The sequence below is a fragment of the Mizuhopecten yessoensis genome, unplaced genomic scaffold, assembly GCF_002113885.1.
Source record: "Mizuhopecten yessoensis strain PY_sf001 unplaced genomic scaffold, ASM211388v2 scaffold1579, whole genome shotgun sequence".
Taxonomy (NCBI): domain Eukaryota; kingdom Metazoa; phylum Mollusca; class Bivalvia; order Pectinida; family Pectinidae; genus Mizuhopecten; species Mizuhopecten yessoensis.
In genome coordinates, this window is record NW_018404117.1 from 149,026 (window position 1) to 169,345 (window position 20,320).

The 20,320-nt window shown below is 35.1% G+C and overlaps 1 protein-coding gene across 2 annotated transcripts; it reads left to right on the plus strand.

Annotated features, from left to right (window-relative positions):
• Nucleotides 1-202: 202 nt before the first annotated feature.
• Nucleotides 203-19,090, plus strand: LOC110465321 (HMG box-containing protein 4-like). Of its 2 annotated transcripts, XM_021521056.1 has the most exons (9): nucleotides 203-372; nucleotides 2,931-3,394; nucleotides 3,818-5,186; nucleotides 5,511-5,551; nucleotides 6,191-6,278; nucleotides 15,669-15,733; nucleotides 16,270-16,515; nucleotides 17,236-17,328; nucleotides 18,351-19,090. In XM_021521056.1, exons 1-9 carry the CDS (start codon nucleotides 294-296, stop codon nucleotides 18,516-18,518), a joined length of 2,613 nt encoding a protein of 870 aa, XP_021376731.1. In that variant the 5' UTR covers nucleotides 203-293; the 3' UTR covers nucleotides 18,519-19,090. The 2 variants fall into 2 exon arrangements, 1 of the variants encoding a protein (XP_021376731.1); XR_002464598.1 differs by lacking the exons at nucleotides 15,669-15,733; nucleotides 16,270-16,515; nucleotides 17,236-17,328; nucleotides 18,351-19,090 and adding exons at nucleotides 7,352-7,928; nucleotides 8,189-8,617.
• The last annotated feature ends 1,230 nt before the right edge of the window (nucleotides 19,091-20,320 follow it).

A 20,320-nucleotide genomic window follows, 5' to 3' on the forward strand; every position in this document is an offset into this window, starting at 1 on the left:
GGTTTCCAACTTTCCTGGGGGGGTTTCCATGTGGGGAAAAATTGAGGAAAATGGTGAAAATACATGATTTTTAAAGAAAATTATCGGGGTGGGGGGTTTCCTGAAGCCCAAAAAACCCCTCTGGATCCGCCACTGAAATGTCATTAAACAATACAGCTATTACAGTCGGTCTAAGCATCCTTAAATACTAAACCGGAAGTAGTCTGATAATGCAATGCGCGCGAAACAATGGCTGTCTCGGAATCAAGATGTAAACAGACTCGAAATTAACATTTCTGAAGCATATTTGCAGAATGGCGAGCAAGCGGAAGCTCGAAGAAGATGCAGAAACGTTCGCCACCCCAAGTAAAACTCAAAAAATGTTGGATGAAGGTGATACAACAGCGCATATTGACAAAATATGAGACAAACATTTATTGACCCCCCCCCCCCCCCCCCCCCCCCCCCCCCCCCCCCNGACGGCCTGCTAAAAACACACATTAAAGAACCCCTATGATATTGACTAGGTCGATGGTAATGACTTTCTTCCATATAGAAATACGTTGCAATTAGTTGTATGATAACGGCTAGTAATGCACAAAATAAGCAAGGATGGGTCACGTCACCAGTTTCGACGGATGGATATGCGGGCACAATGCATTTTGTTTATGTTGTGCTGCATCTCTACCAGTTCTATCTTCACAGTAGCTTAGCACACACGTATGTATTTACAAGTAAGCAGTGCCCTGTTTACCATTGAATTAACGTAGCTTTTAGGGTGTACCGATGAGGTAATATAAGAAGAAGATTAAAAACGATAATAATAGCGACAGATAAATTCACAGTGACTCTTGAAGAATTGAATTGAAGACATTTTAAGCCAGATCAAAATTAAAGTTAAGTTTATTGAATGACGTAGGCAAACTTGCTTCTTTGTCCAAATCTACTAATCAAATTTACAACTTGAAATTGAACCATGATATATATATGCATGCATATATGTCTCTAAAATGTTAAATCCTTACTTTGATTACAGTACTATGTTTACCATAGCTTTAGAAAAAAAAATCATATCTTAAAAGTTAAATTCTTAATAGTATAGTACAAAAATGAGACCAGAAAGTTCATAGTTTGTTTGAGCAGTTCTTCTGGAGTCCGACAATATTTCTATGCCATCTATATAAAGTCTTCTGATTAAGAATTTTCTTTCCTTTTTGCATCTTTTATCAGTTTGTTTTTCTTTTCTCTGCTGTTATGTCAGTTCATTTTGTGTCTGTACGGTGGAATGTTTCTGATTGTTTTTTAAATCCCTTGATGTGTTTGAAAATTATTTTCTTGATTTTGATAAACCCCATAAGGAAATGAGAATTGGTCTTCCTTTCTGCTCAATTTCGGGCCTGTCTGAAATTTTCTCTAATCTTATTACCTTCTTGAAAATTTCTCCATTATTAATCTATCTAACAAACACTTCAAACACCTCCAGTATAAATTCCTTATCAGCTTCCTTTCCTTTCTGCCCGTTTGGGTGGTGTTGCTCGGGGATATGCGAAAAACAATGAGATTCCTTTCTTTCTGCTCTCTTTCCTTGATTTCTAATATAACGAGATCCGTGTTCGGTTCCAAGGTAATTGATTTGATCTCTTTCACTACGTTCTGTACCTGCGTAATATCACATCACATTAAAACAGCCAATTTGAAATGTAAGTATTAATTAGCTACCTTCTCTATATACCGGTATGCATATGAAAGGAATGTGATAGGGATCTATTTTACTTGTCATTTTAAATTATGCTTTTGAATAAAATGATCAACATTGTCAAATAATCATCACTAACCATGTTAAGACAGACAATTAATAATACGAGAATTAACAAATAATGTACTCAGTAAATAATAAAATGACCCTAATTAATTTAATGGCTAAAAAGAAAATCTATTTGATTAAATTTAAGATCGTTTATGGTACCTCTCTGAAGGTATGAATTAGATTATGTAGTTACGCTGGTACAAAAATCACATTATTTTAAATCTTAAGTTACCTGTGGTAGATAACAATAAATGTTTTTTACAAGGAGTTTGAGATAATACAAGTTGGTGGTAGCCTCATAATTATGAAATATATTCTATTCAATTATTCCAGTACTTTGCTGTGTTGTAAGAAAAATATGTAGGTCTATAATATACAAAATTGTGTAAAAATACATGTGCATATATAAAGTGTCCAGGTGTGATAAGTTTTTAGTGTATGACCTTGATGTACAATACAGACACTCCTTATCAATGTGAAAGTCAACCGTAAAAGTTGTGTTTCCAGCTGAAATATTCTGTTTTCATCAGCCACAAATCATCAATTACAATATAATCATTGTTTTACCATGAGAATGGAAATTAAATTTAACATTCGTTTTATACATGATATTATTTTACTACCTGATTCCTATATTTTGATACATATTCTTGGACAAATGTTTTGGATATTGTTTGTTGTACGTGTGTATTAGATACACATACGTATTACATACAGTTCCAGAGATGAAGTCCTGCTGTTCCATCCGTTTATATAACATTATATTAGGGCAATTGCTCCTATATAGACACAAGATCTACTTGAGCAATATATATATATACAGTAAATTCAATCATGTTTACATTACTTTGAACATGTAAATAATTTACTCTGGAAAAAGAAAAAAAGACAGTATCCTGTCCTACAAATTATAATTGACAACTTTAACAAGTCTGAATTAGATTCCATCAAAATGAAAAATTCACGTTTTTGCCCATTCAGATTCAAACGATAAAAACAAGAATATGAAGCAGTACAAAATTTTAAGATAAATTTACCAACTGGCTCTTTTGTCTACTTATGTGATACTAAACCAGCATATTTTTCTTGAGCCTCGTCATTGTACATGTAATCACAAAAAGAAACAATGTTGTATGTATTACAGTGAAAAGATCAGGAAGAGTCAGGAAGAAGCCAGCCAGATTCAAAGATACAGGAGAAGAATCAGATGAAGATGGAGAAATAGTGAAGACCCCTAAAAGTCCTGAAAGTGTTAGTCCAGGCACTGCTAAATCTGTTCCGAGTCCAAAGGGAGCACCCACAGTGACAGTACCATTCATTCTGAAACCAGATGCAGTGGCAAGTCCAGCAAAAGGGCCCAAGCCTAAAGCAATTGTTGCCAAATCTCCAGGTGTCATTATGATACAGAATCCAAGTCTGCTGGGGACAGGTGCTGAGACCAACCCTTTAGTAGTATCTCCACATGTGGTGTCGGTCCCCACAGTGGCACCTGTCACAGTGCCTGTTGTTGTCCAATCACCAGTTATCCCCCCTGTCCAGTCGCCAGTGACCATCAAGGCTAAAACTCAAACATCACAAAGCGCCGACTTCGACAATAAATCAGGACGGGTAAGAGTGAATTCAGGATGATAATCTAAAAATACAGTCTGTGGTGATTATAATCTGAAACCTTATAAATGCTAAAGTATGTACATAGACGACTACGCACTGACCATATGTTATTCACTTTAGAGTTTTGTTATAATTAGCATCTTGGAGCGCATTTTGAGATACATGTATATGGTAATTATGTAAAGAATTGGCAAACAAATTATCACTTCTTGAAAAAGTAAACAGAACTTAGTGAGAAAGAATTGTTTGATTCAAATTTTATCAATACATGATGTCAGTCACATTTATTGTACAAGGTACTTATAGGGTTCATAGTAAGGTGCTTTGATCTTTCTTAGATTTCATCTAGTAACTAAGGCTTCTACACAAAAAATCAGGTGAGGTACATGTTATATCAAGTTGTTCTGCTTTTATTTCAAGGTGAGGAAGAAGTCAAAAAAAGTTCTTGAAATGGAGGCATTTGAGGAGGCTGAGCGCATAAAAACAACCACCAAAAAAGTGCCTGAAACGAAGGGCAGTCAGAAGTCACCTGCAGCGAGGAAGAGTGGTCATATTGGGATAGTAGGAAAGGCTGCAGACACTGTACTGACCGCTGTCACACTGACCGGTCTGTCCCAAGGAGTGGCTGCTGAGGTCGGCAAACTGACTGCAGTCAAGATGGAGCCTGCAGAACAGATGCTGGACACCAGTATTCCACCTCAGGCTCTACCACAGCCAGCCATACCAGGAAAGATGGATCCTGCATTGGCTAATCTCCCACCATTTCCTCCGTCAAAGCTTGGAACATTATCAAAACCAGCCATTCCTGGAAAGATAGATCCAGTGTTAGCAAATCTCCCACCATTTCCACCATCAAAACTTGGTAACTCTTCTAAAAAAGGTAAAAAGAAAAAAGATGATATCGGTCCAATAACTACTCCACCATTGATTGCTCCAGCTTCTCCGATTGTTGCTGGTGCTAAAAAAGTCAAAACTACCCCAAAAGCTAAGAAAAGCAAACAACAGGAACTGATGGAGGTGGAGCCACATTTAATGGGTGGGGCAATGTCTGTAGGTGTAACAGAAGAACAAGATATAGGTGTGCTACAGTCTGGATCCTTGTCAGACAGCTCTGTCAAAGTTAAGACAGAGCCGACATCTCCAGGAAAGACTGTGAAAAGAGGTCTGAAAGGATCACCTTCTGCAATAGATCCCTCTCTCATTGAAACTGGGATTCGCATGCCACAGTCCATAGCAGGACAAAGTGGAAGCGTTATTAAAATGCTACTCAATACACCCACACAATTCTCTAGTCCTACTGTGTCTACTCAGTCAATAAACACTAGTGAGAAGGCACAGAAACTAGGCACTTCCCCCGAGGCCATGGATACAAGTATTGTCAAGTCGGAGGCCATGTACCTCGGGGACGAGTCGACAATTCTGTTGTCCACAGACATTATGGAGCACACAGAGACAGTTGGAGACGAAGATGTGTACGATAAAAAGAAACAGAAAAAAATAATTAAAAAGACAATTCTTATGGACCCAATGGATGATGATGAGGATGATGATGATCTGGACGATTTAGATGATGATGACGATGATTTTGATAATGGGGATGAAGCAGGTGAATGGGAATTCGAAAATCAGGACGGTAAGTTGGTGATCGCAGATTTTCCCAAGAAAGGAAATGAGGAATTGGAGGAAGATAAACAGGCCGTAGACTCAAATAAAGGAAAGAAATCTCCAAAACGACCAACACCTAAAAAGCGACCACAGAGCAAGGGCAAGGCTGATGGAGCAGATGCAGGTAAATATATCATAGAAGTGTGTATAGTGCAGAGAGCTGGGCAGGCAATAAATTCTTCAGTCACATTTAGAAAATAATGCAATATATCATATTTAAAATCAATTCATATTAAAAAAAGGTAAAGAGATATCAGTTCTGTGAATATCGATGATAAATTTATAACTGTTGATATAATTTGGAAATTGTCACATCAAGCTTAGTTTGGATAACAAGTCAACTTTATTAGTGTTTCTGTGAAAATATTTCATAAATGTACTTAACCACCTTGCTATGATGAAAGGTGTGGCACGTACATGGCTAAAGTTGGAGTATTGTCTGTTTCAGATGGTGAGCAAGGCGATGGGAAGAAAGGTGGAAAAGCAGCGGTAAATAGATATATTTTTCTTTTACTATAACATATAATGTGAAATCAGTGGTAAAATGATGGCCTCCATTTTTACTTAAACATATAATGTGAAATCAGTGGTAAAATAATGGCCTCCACTGGAAACACTACATTGCAGTATTGATAGCAATCAATTCCGTAATTCTATCCAGGATGTCAGAACAATTTAAAAGCTCTGGAGCATGTAATGGTTATTTGTTTGCAGTCCAGTTCAGCATTATAGATTATAATTACCATGAACAGAATGTAGCCCAATATTTATAGATTTCATCAATTTGGACCATCTTCTGGCAACTAAAATTTGCATTAAGTTGTTCTTCAATTTTAAGAGGATGTTTGATAAACTAACAGCTAACAGCTATCAGCCAGCCAGCATGGGAAAGCAATCTCTGTTGTAATTCTTCATGATTATGACACCACACATGTAATGATGCAATGATCACAAGTGTGTTATGGTCCCTACTCCTCGTAACTGATGTTGGTACGTTAATTTAGTGGCAATGCTGTTAGAAATGTTATCAAAGGTCACAGGAAATGTTCTACACTATTATGTAATTCAAAGACGTGACTTATTGCTGTAGCGATAATATCAATAAATAAACATAATTTCTGCTTACAGAAGGAAAAGAAAAAGAAGAGGCTGACTGCCTATACTATGTGGTGTAACACCGTCCGAAACAAAGTCCTCAGTGAAAATCAAGGGATGGGTGAGTGTTCGATTTTGTGATCATTGCTTAATAAGTTTGTATGGTATATGACTGTCACATACATATGGTCCTCGATATATAAACCAGGTAATGGATGAGTGTTAAAGGTTGTGACCAGTAATGTTGCAAACATATAATAAGTATTGTCCTTGGTGAAAACTTGGGAATCAGTAAGAGTTAGTGACCAGCACAGTCACAAGTATATGGTCCTCAGCGACACCCATGGTGTGGGCGAGTGTAAGATTTGGTGACTGGCACCTTACTCTTCTGTCAGAAACATGGTCCCCTGTAAAAACCAGGGGATGTATATGTGTTGGTGCAAGATTTAATGATGACTGAACGATGTGACTGTTACAAATATTGTCCTTTAGATATTGAGACTGTTACAGCGCACTTTGTCAAAAACTGGACACTTCATGATCAGCAGCCAGTTTGCAGATTACGTCTGAATTGTAGAGAATCTGCTTGCATTTGTTATGTACATGTATTGTCATTGTTTTCAACCAAATTGTTTGGCTGATTTAAATAAAAATCTGGATTTGAGAACAGAGTCCAGTTAAGACAGAGTGTACAATAAACTGTTAATATAAAGTCCTCTGTTACTAAAACAGGTTTGTTTGTAAATACATATACTAAAGCTAGCTTTAGATACAACAAGTCTAATTTTTCTACTCCAGAAAGATTTTGTTTGAGAACATAGAATTGTCATCTGAAAAGTGGAGGCCAAGCTTATGTGGGCTCAAAATTAAAGCACCCACAGTTCTTTATATGTAAGACAGGGTTATCTGGAGAGAGAGGTCCACAAAGACAATATTCTTTAGGATGTGTTCAATAGACCACTACTTATCTATGAGCATAGCAGTCAACATATCATTGATATTTCTACAGCAGGAGAAATAACGTCACGGTGATCAGGTCTTCTGTAATCCTGTCAGTTTTAGTTTGGCAGGACTCAGAGACGGGTGGATTTAAAACAAAGGTTAAAATATAATCCACATTTAAGGAAAAAATGTACAAAACAATCTACTTGTGTGGTTCATTTCACTAAAAACACTTTATCGTCATGCCAACAGTGCGCAGACGATATTCATCAAGGGAGAAAGTTGAAGTGGTTGAATGGCACAGAGAACATGGAAGCAACTGTTCGGCATCAGAAAGACATTATGGTATTGCTAGGAAACAGATCCGTCAGTGGAACAGGGACTATGACAATCTACTTTACCTCTCACTCGGCCCTGACAGGGAAAAGAAATGTATTGTTACCAAGACTAAAGCTGCCTCATCAGAACTTGACTATTTGGTATTCGAATGGTTTATGGACGAGCGTATGTCGAGCAGATCTGTGACTAACCTGTTGTTGATGTCCAAGGCTCGCGATATTGCTGTCGAGCTTAATATTTACGGCTTCCAGGCATCTCATGGATGGCTCAGAAGGTGGAAGAAACGACACAATGTTACTTACTGCTCTGAGAACAAGACATGTGAGCTAGAATGAAGATGTTTTCTCCGCACACTTGATGTACACATTTATCTAGGGAAGAATATCCTCAGTGTGTAAACAGTACAGATGAGCCGACAGCATTTCTATTTTTTCTGACACCTGGGGTTTAAGTTGTGACTTCCTCAGCAGTGGTTTCCATTAAATTCAAGGTATGTAAATGTATCAGATAATTCAAAAACATAATAATTATATGATGTGAGGTTGATCTCGGTGTATAACTTAAAGACTAAATCCTAAAATGTTCATGCATAAATACAATTCCTCTATGAATCTGTTTACTCACTTTTACACAAAATATTAAGTTTCCTTGGATTAATCACCTGTTATTATCTGAAGTTAGATTTGTAAATTAGTATTTATCACACTGGTTATGTGTATTGTATAGAGATGTTTTCTATTCCTTTTTCAGGTCTGATGACAACTGTATGATATGACTGTAGGTCAAAGAGATGACTTGAGCAAAAAGTGCCTGTTTGAGATTTTCCACAAGAATTAATATGTTCAAGTAGCTAAACATGTATATATATTAGAATTAGTGAAATATTTAAAATGACTAACCACATCTTGTGGAAGTCGGAGATTGTTTAAATTTGTTTGCTGTTTTAAGATATTTAACCTTTAAAAGGGGAGATGATAATGAAAAAACTGTTAAGTGTTTTAATTTTAATTTCTGTTTTACAAATAACAGAATATATAATGTTCCTTCATATTTGATGGTCTGTTTATTTGGTTTTATTTTATTTAACGTCCTACATATGAACAGCCATTTAAGGACGTCGTATTTGATGAAATACGAAATGTACTTTTTTTTAAAAACATATACATGTATATAATTCATATTTAATGAACTTGCTGAATTATGTACATGTTTAAAAAAAAAAGTATATTTGTATTTCAAACCTTATCATCTGTCTCAGAGTTTTGACAATCATTATTAATAGCAGATCACATCTCAAAATCCTTATCTCAGTTTCCCTTCCCTATGAATTTTGTCACATTTAATGTTTTCAACACTTTACATAATTGAATGTCTCTAAAAATGTAAAAAAAATAATTCATATTCTAGTGTCTTATTTTAACATTTATATTACATGTATTTTTACATAAAAAAAAATTGCAAATAAAAAAACAAATGTAGAAAAAAAATCACAAGAAAAGTACTTTTTAGAGAGTTAAACTGTGTTTTATTATACGTCCGGCAAATTTGACAGAAGTATTATGGTATGGAGTTGTCCGTCTGGCGAAAACTTTTGTTTGTCTGACAATCTCCTCCTACATTTTTCGATTGATCTCTTTGAAACTCGATATACATTATAATCATGATATGAAGTTGTGTCTCCATTAAGGTAATAGGATTGTGTCACCATTTCTCAGTAGAATTTCTTCAAATTTTGTAGTTATATTGCTTTAAAGTAAAGAAAATTTTCTGCCACAAAAAAAATATAGGTTGTCAGAATTTTAAGGAGTTTAAATGGAAATTTATGTAAAAAGGAGTGAATTTTGAAAAAAAAATGAAAGACACAATATATTTACAAAATGATGTCAATAAAAATGATACTGACATATATTAGTATTGCATTAATGTATATCAATTTAATAAATGCTGAAATTGTGTAAAATTAATACTCTATAGACGATATAAAAATTGACATTTTATAATAAAACCATATACACATAGTAATTGCAGGTAAGAGTTATCGTTCTTGAAAAACTTCACAGTAGTGAAATAGGTAGCCGGTTTCCTGAAGTACAGAAAAATGGACACATGTGACTCATTGATAAAAAACACCTGAATTAATGCCTGGATTGCTTTGAAATACTTTAATATTGAGAGAACACACTGTTCTGTCAATAATAAACATACAATATTCATCAATTTAATATTAAACATTAGAATTTGCGGAAATTGTGATGCCGTTTCCCTACATTGGATATTCAACTAGGGATGTACTTCCTGTTTCCGTTTATCAATACACTCCAATGACCTTAAAAGAAATTTGATTCGACAATTTTTCCAAAAGTTATTGCCCTTTGTTCAATAAAAAAACAAATGTAGGAAAAAAATCACAAGAATAGTACTTTAATTTTTAGAGAGTAAAACTGTGTTTTATTATACGCCCGGCAAATTTGACAAAAGTATTATGGTATGGGGTTGTCCGTTTGGCGTAAACTTTTGTTTGTCCGACAATCTCCTACATTTTTCGATTGATCTCTTTGAAACTTGATATACATTATAATCCTGATATGAAGTTGTGTCTCCCTTAAAAGAAATTTGATTCGACAATTTTTCCAAAAGTTATTGCCCTTTGTTCATTTCAGTATTTGATTTTTTGTCTACAGAACTCCTCCTACATTTTTTGACGGATTTCTTTGAAACTTCGTTGGCTAAATAATCATGATATGAAGTTGTGTCTCCCTTGAATTTTGATTCGATAATTTTTGCAAAAGTTATTGTCCTTTGTTCATTTCAGTATTTGATTTTTTGTCCGGAGATCTCCACCTACAATTTTTATAGCATGTCAGCTAACCACTCTTAGAATGATGCAGAGAGATCTTATTTCAATGTAAGAAAGTATATAACACAATAATGTATATTGTTCCGCCCCGCGGTACTCTTGTTTATTAACAGGATTGTGTTCTGTAATATTCTTATCTAATACATACAGATCATTGGACAAGACCGTGAGTGTTTTGTGATATTAAGCTAGATATTGTCAAGAACTGGACTTGCACAAAGTAGACACCTACTATTGATTATCTGTGATATTTATTAGAATTAATTGTTAACAGGTATAGTACAAATTATTTCACTTTCTACATATACATGTATATATACAGCCATTCTTAACCATCTTTTTCATATATTGACATTTGTCAAGGTCACTGCTGCCCCTAATCTAATAAATCTATTATTTGACACCATCATGCCTTCAACAGAAACGGTTTTACCCTTGGCTTTCAATGAATGATTCTAAAACCTCCAAAGCTTCAGAGGCAAATATCTCTGAAATAAATACAAATTATAGCCATGGTGTGTCACCTGTTCTGGTGATGAGATGAAAGTGTCTTTATGGTACACTGTACATTTTTTTATGGAGACTGAGAAGTTCCACACAATCACAGACAGGCCCTCCAAAACTGTACTTTACATACTGATCATAGGAATAACATCAGAATTGTGATAGTAAACCTTGAACTCACCCAACATGGCATCCATAACTCAACAAAGATTAAGTCTGGCAGTGATTTCTCCTCAAATAGTGCCAAAATAGTTTTTGAAGACATTTCTTCTTTTAAATGGTCTATCATTAAAAAAAGAAATAAAAAAAGAAAATGTATGTGCCAAAAAGTGATGTACCTTTATACCTAGGACTGTCACCTCGTAAGTCACCTGTTTATATTGGATCAGCATTTGTATATTATGTGATGTATTTTTTCAAAATAATTTGTATTATTTTTTGCATTTAATTTTGAAGTGTTTAATTTTGGTCGGTGCTAAAGCAACCAATTAAAGCTTAAGTGTGTCAAATGGAGGATAGATGGAGTGCTGGATGTTGATATGTTTATATTTACCTTTTTAGCTATTTATTGAGTGTTTTATTTTTATATGCATTGTACATCGATTTTATTACAAGGTTTTTCAGTGCAGCATTACCCTGAATTAGTATATTTTATCCACGTAAGATTTATTTATAGAATAATATTTACATTTGCATGGCATTGTCACTATATAGCCTCTTTGAAAGCTGTGTCGTTGATGGGACTTTAATTACCATGCATCACGAGACACAATTCTTAGCGTATTAATACAACACTGACCGGAACTACAATATCCAATATAAATAAACATGTTTGCTTGCAAAGCTGTGTCATTCAAATAGATCATAAATACCATACAAAAACAGTTCAATGCTTAAATAGAACCACCATGGTCAGTTATATGAAATGATAACGTCGTCTGACATCAATTGTGAACTTGGATTTGTCCCACCAATTATAAAATAATTGTCCCTTGGCTGGAATTGTGAATTGATTATGCCACCAATTTTGAGATGATAAGGGCACAGATTGTACAACCAGTTTGCCTGTTTTTAAATGTAATATTTTCAGGTATATGCAAGGTTCACCTGAAAGCAGCATCAGATTACTAGGTCCGACCTTATTTCATAAACGAATAACTCTGGTTCAACCGTTTGGATTAGGTTGGATCGGGATAAACGAAAGCAGCCCTGCTTATTGAAGGGGGATATACCCAATTCTGAAAGCGCAATCAAGCTTTTTTGCTACTTATCCTTTACATTTAAGATGAAAAGTGTTTGTTTCCGTGATTCGTTCGAAATATCATGGCATGACTTATTGCATTGCTGATTTCAATATAATAGATATGTATGGTTAGATTATTTGAATAAATTGTATAACACTAGATACCATTTATAGCCTGATTATTTTGCCACACTATTGCCATTCATACTTCTATGTGTTGATACAGTTTTGATACATTTGTATTTCCTATTTATATCTATTGTGTTTGTTAATTTAGTTAAGAATACATTAACAGTGAGGGATGAAGTGGTTGTGAGGGTATCTTAAATAGATCTGACTAACAAGAATGTTAAGTCAATGTTGTGTATTGTAGGAGCTGTGTTGACGTGTGATGAGATGTTATTTGACACTTTATATACAATTCTACACTGTCGTGAATCTTAAGGTTCTAGTGTAGACAATAACCTTGTACAATGTATTACAGTGGAAACAGTTGCCAGATCTAGACACGTTGATTTACACACAGGTATGTTACAGCCAGAAGGCCTAGGGTAATTACTTACTCAGATTCCATGCCTCTGACGAGGGTTAAACTCGTCACTTTGAAACTCCAGGGCCATATTCATGAAACTGTTCTCATGCTCAGGCATGGTTTCTGTGCTCAAACCAACTTTCTTGTTACTCACTTAAATCATGTCAAACGATCAAAATGTCAAATTTAAACATTGAAAAGAGTATTCAGGTTCAAGTCTCTTTAAAAAAAATCCAAATCTGTTTCAAGAATTTTTTTGTTTATGAATTTATAACCAGAACAAGAAATTAAGCTTGAGCACAAAATCCATGCTTGAGCATGAGAACGATGTCATGAATATGGGCCCTGATGGAATTTCCATGTTAATAAAAACCAAAGGATACTTCCCTGCCATGTCTTGCCTTAAAAGGATGGACTACTATAATAAGTAAATCAGTAATGTTTATTATAACACATTTGCTTTAGTTTGAGTGGACAGTTGATCACAAATTTTGTATTTTTATTTAAAAAAAGTTGTGACATCATGATCACATTCAGTAAATTTACAGTCATGAACATTTTCTACTGTGCAGCCATAAATATATTTCATCATTATTACTTTAAGGGAGAAGGTGAACTTTAAGTTTTATAACTTGTGTCTAATACCTTTTGTATTTTTTGCAAATAAAATATGTTTAAATCAAAAAAACATTCAGATGAGAGAAGCACAGTACAATAGGAATGTTGCATTTCAATGGTGGTTTGTTGAAATGGCAGGCAAAATAACAATCAGTCACCTCTGTGTGATCCACAATCTCATCAATACAAGGATACTCATTCTGGTGTCTAAAACTTTGTAAAATCTCATTTTGGAGAAAAGCAAACCTCGGGTTGGTATTTACCTTGACTATAGCATACAGAGGTGATAAATTCTATTTCTCTGTCTACACCACACAAGAAGTGCATGTGGCAATGTCATAGATTCTATTTCTGTCTTTTTTTACACAGGAATGATATATTCTTTTTCTCTGTCTACATCACACATGGGGTGATAAATTTTATTAATACAGTATCACAGGAATGAGTGCTTATTTCATGAATTCATTGACAGGAATTGTACTTCATGTAGTTAACAAAGTCAGTGACTGTAGGAATATGTAACAAGTCAGCTTTTCTGATTTGCTGTGCTGTCATATTTTTTTTTATAGTAATATTCACTGTAATTATACATGTATATTAACTTGTGTGTGAAGGTTTAGTGTACTAATGGTATAAATAAAATGGCATACAGTGTACTATTAATCAGAATTTGTTGTTTTTATTTGCTTTTCAAATTTCATTCAAACTTCTGTAAACTGCAACCCACATATTCTATGAGTTCAATACATGTTGTAGAGATAACCAGTGAAAGTTGTGGAAACTGAGATAACCAGTGAAAGTTGTGGAAACTGAGATAACCAGTGAAAGTTGTGGAAACTGAGATAACCAGTGAAAGTTGTGGAAACTTAGATAACCAGTGAAAGTTGTGGAAACTTATAAATACTGCCGTTAATCACTTTATTTTTGCATTTATATTATTTCACATCTCACAACTATGTATGTTTTATTTGCAAAATCTTTCATTCCTATTTGACAGGTTGTTACTTTACTATTAATGAAATAGACATCAAATGGTACGGGGAATGGGGAGTGTCCTTCTGTATGTACATCCACAATTTAGTTTCTGCAACATAACTTTCTTAAATATCTTTTGATTTTGATGGATTTAAAAAACCTGTACAATATACAAAGACTAAGGCTAAGATCAAAGATGAGCAAATACTGCGCTTTGATTGCATTGTTGATGTCCACTCTTTGGTTTCGGCAAAATAACTTTAAATAAATATTGTTCAGATTTGGTGAAACTTGGTTACAGTACGTATATATACATGTTCCACATACAAAAACTAAGGCTAAATTCAAAGTCAAACAAAATCTGCACATAATAACATGTATACTGTGCTTTGATTGGTTGATGATTTCAGCACAATAACTTCATCAAATATGACGTACTTTGATGAAATTATGAAAAATATATATTGTATAAAGATAAGGGTTAAGTTTGAAGCAGAACAAAATCAGTACATAGTTATTGTATATTGTGCTCTGATTGGTTGAGGTTTCTACACAAATATGACCAGATTTTGATAAAGCTTGGGTCAGTACTGATAACCTAAGTCATCAACCTAACACATTATCATTCCTAATCCTAGGTGTTTTGTCTGATGGTGATACACCCTCATTTGTTCTCACAACTTCAATGAGTAATTAAGTCACATACAAGAATATTGTACATCACACTAGTTGAAACTTGGCTCATTTTGCACACCACCTGCAAATGATGTAAGTACAAAAATGCAACTGTATAGGAAAGATGGAATCCCATAAACCAAACTAGGTCTCTGTGACCTATATTTTCACCTCTGACCTCATTTAATGAAGAAATTGTCTTTGAAGCTATTCATGTAGAATCCTCAAACTTAGTCCATAGGGAAAATGAGCATTGTACATGTGTACCAGACATAAGGTCACTTTGACCAGCATTTTGGATGTTAGTCAAGGAAATTGTTTCTGGCGTATTTCTCCTAGACTCTTTCTAGTTTGATTATCATGATAATGAACACAGTAACATCACAAGATAAGTTTGCTCACTATATGTGTTTAGAGAGATGGTCTCAAACTAATTTTTATGAAAAAATAGGCCAGAAATGCACAGATCGCCTCACTCCTCCAATGCTAGACATTGAGTTTAACTGAAAACGTGAGGAATATTTAAAATTTTGACCTACTATGGCAGCAAAGTTGGAGTGTCCATCAAGTCACCATTCGATTTAGCTATATTAGAATAATAAAGATTTGAATATTTGCTGATACTACAAATAATCAGCATGTATGTGTATAGGTGGAAGAAAATTGCACAATTGTTTTTGTCAATAAAATATGCCTTTGATTAGAACAACCAAATACTGAAATATGATTAACAGCTACTTTGAGAAATCATTGGTGAAAGATTGATAGTATGAAATCTTAATGAGAAGAAATGACCCTGTTGAGTTTCTTATATTTGTGTTTTCAGATTTTGCACAGCTCAGCAGACGTTTGGGTGAAATTTGGCAAGGCTTACCAGCAAAAGCTAAAATGGTAAATAGCATGTTCAGCTGTCCCAATATTGTAGATAGTTGTTCTTCACATTACAGCTTGTTCCTCATCATGTCATTTGTCGGCTGAACATGGACAGAAACACTTTTTCTGTGAAAATATCAGGGTGGTATTAAAATGAATATAAAAAACTAGCTCAGTGATTGCATATTTTTAAATATTGTTTTACAGCATAACAAGGGGAGAAAATAACAAAATAACAAGTGGAGAAAATGCTTCCACAGGACATTAATTATATATATAAGTCTTCATGGAATCCAGTCTAGTAGGTTTTTTATATTGAAAAATATAATTCATCTCATTCATTGCCCTCATTGACTAGGAGCTGTATAATCATTACAATACATAATACAGGGCCAAACTTGAAATGCTTTACTGGGTGGAGTGGAGAGTATAGAACGGTAAATAACATTACCCCATGCTCATGATGTCCCTCAAATTTTAACAGCTACTGAGGTTTTTTTTTACATTCAAAATGATTGAAACTTAGGCCAAAATTGATGCCTTATATTTTTCAGGCATGGAAACGTAAAGCAAAGCGTGAGGCACGTAAATTGATGGGGAAGGGTCTTCTTATCTCCACATCCAAGGGTGGTGGAGGAGTCATCACTACCACCATCCCTTCATCCCACGCTATGTCAGCAGCTGCAGCTGCTGCGGCAGCCAATACTACTGCCCATGCCACACCTACTCAACAAGCCACTCCCGCAGCACAGCCAGTCAAAGTGATTACCGCTATGCGAGAGGAACCAGCTACAACAAAGGTAAATGTGGTGTAACATGAATAAAGCTAACCATGGTAAATATACATGGATTAAGCTAGATATAAGATAAATATAATAAACTAATTCAAAGCTATTCTCTTTTCTTTTTCTTTGTCAAATCATTATATTTTGGCATGCACTGATTTCACAATTTATATGCCCTTTATGATTATTCGCAAATACTTCTGTGTGATTGTAGATTATTATTTAATATTGATAATAATTAATTCAAAATAAAGGCAAACATTAATCACTCGCAAAAATAAACTGATTTTATTTTCCCTTTTTAGTGATTTGCATTAGATCAATGCCATAATGTCATAAATAATATATGCTGATTTTTTTGGAAGAAATTATTGAGGCATGCTCAATGTTGTAACTGGTAACTGAAAGTTTTGAAAGGGATTTTTTTAGATTAAATTGGCAAAGTAAAGAAAATACATATATGAGAAAAAGTGATTATAAATTGCTGCAAAAGATGAGGAAGATTGATCGGTGGAAACATACAGGTGTATTAAGACAATTACATATATTATTTGTGATGGTGTTTTGTTCTGTCAAATCTGTGGAATAAGGTGAAGGGGAGATAACATCTGATAGACTAGTTATTTGACAAGTAGAAAAATCAAGGCAGGTGTGATGGGACTCAGTATTTGTATTAACCATATATTATGAGGAGCCCATGTTATATTACTCACCTGTGTAATTTTTACCTGACAGGCATTTGGAATAGAGCCTATTGATGTGTCTGCTCACCTAAAGCTGGTCGGAGAATCTCTTGGCATCATTGGGATGCGACTCCAGGAACACAGGGTATGTATTGTCAGCTTCTACTTGGTATCAGCTAGGAACTGGTAGTGAACTACGTATACAAGACTCTATGTTGTGTGTGTAACACTATTTGTTTCTCCCTCTCAGGGACTGATAGCCGTACAGGGGAGCCTATCTGTGCTACTAGACTCTATGTTGTGTGTTTAACACTATTTGTTTCTCCCTCTCTGGGACTGATAGCGGTACAGGGAAGCCTATCTGTACTACTAGACTCTATGTTGTGTGTGTAACACTGTATTTCTCTCCCTCTCAGGGACTGATAGCGGTACAAGGGAACCTATCTGTACAACTAGACTCTATGTTGTGTGTGTACCACTATTTGTTTCTCCCTCTCAGGGACTGATAGCGGTACAGGGGAGCCTATCTGTACTACTAGACTCTATGTTGAGTGTTTAACACTGTATTTCTCTCCCTCTCAGGGACTGATAGCGGTACAAGGGAACCTATCTGTACAACTAGACTCTATGTTGTGTGTGTAACACTATATTTTTCTCCCTCTCAGGGACTGATAGCATAGCAGTACAGGGGAGCCTATCTGTACAACTAGACTCTATGTTGTGTGTGTACCACTATTTGTTTGTCCCTCTCAGGGACTGATAGCGGTACAGGGGAGCCTATCTGTACTACTCGACTCTATGTTGTGTGTGTAACACTATTTGTTTCTCTCTCTCAGGGACTGATAGTGATATAGGAAAGCCTATTTGTACTACTAGACTCTATGTTGTGTGTGTACCACTATTTGTTTCTCCCTCTCAGGGACTGATAGCGGTACTGGGGAGCCTATCTGTACTACTCGACTCTATGTTGTGTGTGTAACACTATTTGTTCTCCCTCTCATGGACTGATAGCGGTACAGGGGAGCCTATCTGTACTACTAGACTCTACGTTGTGTGTGTAACACTATATTTCTCTCCCTCTCAGGGACTGATAGCGGTACAGGGGAGCCTATCTGTACTTCTCGACTCTATGTTGTGTGTGTAACACTATATTTCTCTCCCTTTCAGGGACTGATAGCAGTACAGGGGAGCCTATCTGTACTACTAGACTCTATGCTGTGTGCCCTGGGACCTCTGATGTGCCTCACTACCCAGATCCCGGAAATGAATGGCTGCTCCGATGAAACCCATTCCAGGACTCTTGACAATGTTGCGTTCTTCATGCCAGGACTCTGACATGAAAACAGTTACCTTGACATGAAACATCTTGACAGTTTTAAACTAAATCTCAAGAATATTTGGAAGAGATTAATGTACAAAATTACAGACGTGAGACGTTTTTACTTATAAAATGCATTTATTTGTACTAGGGTAAAGAGGTCTTGTTTAATTCAGCCATCGCAAATTGATTTTTTTATAGATTAAGTATCCATCAATAGTTTGGATGCAAGAAAGTTATCATGGGAAAGTAGAGGTTCCATAGGAAAGTTCACCAATAAAAATTACCATTTGGGGAAGACTGCTTTTAATGGCCTTAAACCTGCTGTGTATGAGTGAGGTGAAAAGATCACGAACTTTGACAGTACAAAATGACTTTATTTTGAAATCAGTTAAAAATTGAATTGCATTTCAAGCTAACTTCAGGAAATTGCTTTTAAATCTTGAACTGTTAAAACCAGTAGTTTTTTTTTAATGACTTGTAGTGTTTTTGTTGTACATGAGATTCATGTAGATTTAGATTGTGTCTATTCTTTTTCATATCATGAATTTATCATTCACATTTTCTGAATTCATTAAAATTGTATTTGACTAAACTTGTACTGGTGTTCTTTCATTAGTTCAAACAGTATTTTATTCAATAGTTAAACACATGCATAATGTTCATATATAAATTAAGAGGGATGTGGACACTAGCTTTTATGAATTACTGGATACTCTCTCAATATTGATGTCAAGTTTCAATATAAGACCTACAGCTGTTATTTTAAGTCTTAGATTAAGGACTATCAAGTTTGTTCACATATCTGCTTTCTATATTATAGGGGTCAAATATCCTAACAAATTCTTCTAAAGGCCCATAAAGCCTAGTTTGATGATAATTTGTCTGTAGCTTGCTGGGACGACCTATAAAGTTTGTAAAAACCTACTTTACTTTTCACAGAGGTCAGAAAATCAAAAGTGTCGCAAATATCCAAAATGTCTAGTTTAATGACAAGTTTGTCAAGGTCAAAGTGGTATTAAAATCTTCAAACAACCTCAAAAGATCCAGAGTATTTGGCCTTTAGCTTACTATTGTGTAGGCTATCTATTTTGTCTGAATAAATTACCTTGACCATCTTAGCTCTTTATAGTTCTTAGGGGTCAATAGTGTTAAAAACTTCAAATAAGGTCTGTTAGGTATAGTATAGTGATCTTTGGTCTGAGCTTGCTAAGATGATTTTGTATTCTCTTTACCCGGTATTCATTGCCAAGACATGCTTCAGAATGATTTCAAAAATGTCATCATCTCGACTTGGGAGGGACATATTCAAGAGTGAACATGAAATCTTATCATATTACACCAATCTGAAGTATTATTTAGGAGATACATGTATATAGCCAATGAAAGTTATTGTCCATATAAGGCATTGGAATGGGTGTACTTTTAACCTCTCTATCGATACCTTGAACATTGGATGTTTTGAGCTTAGTCTCCTATAACACTGCCTAGTCATGCTGCATCAGTCTATGAGGTTCCATAAAATAATGTGAATCTGATAAAGTGTTATTTCTTAACAAGTCTTGGACAGATTCAAGCTTGTCACTTTTGCTGTGACCTGTAATAGTGGGGAATCTGACCTGGGAATGGTTCCAGAAAATTACACTTATTATGTGGACGAGGAGGCCTGACTGATGGACTGGCAGACAAGGTCCATGGTTCCTCTTCCCTTCTCCTGTATGATAGAGGACTAAAAGCATCCTCAACTCGTTTAACTGAACATACACATGGAATTACTTTATCTTCCAGAGGACCGACACAAAAACACAAACGCAGAGAA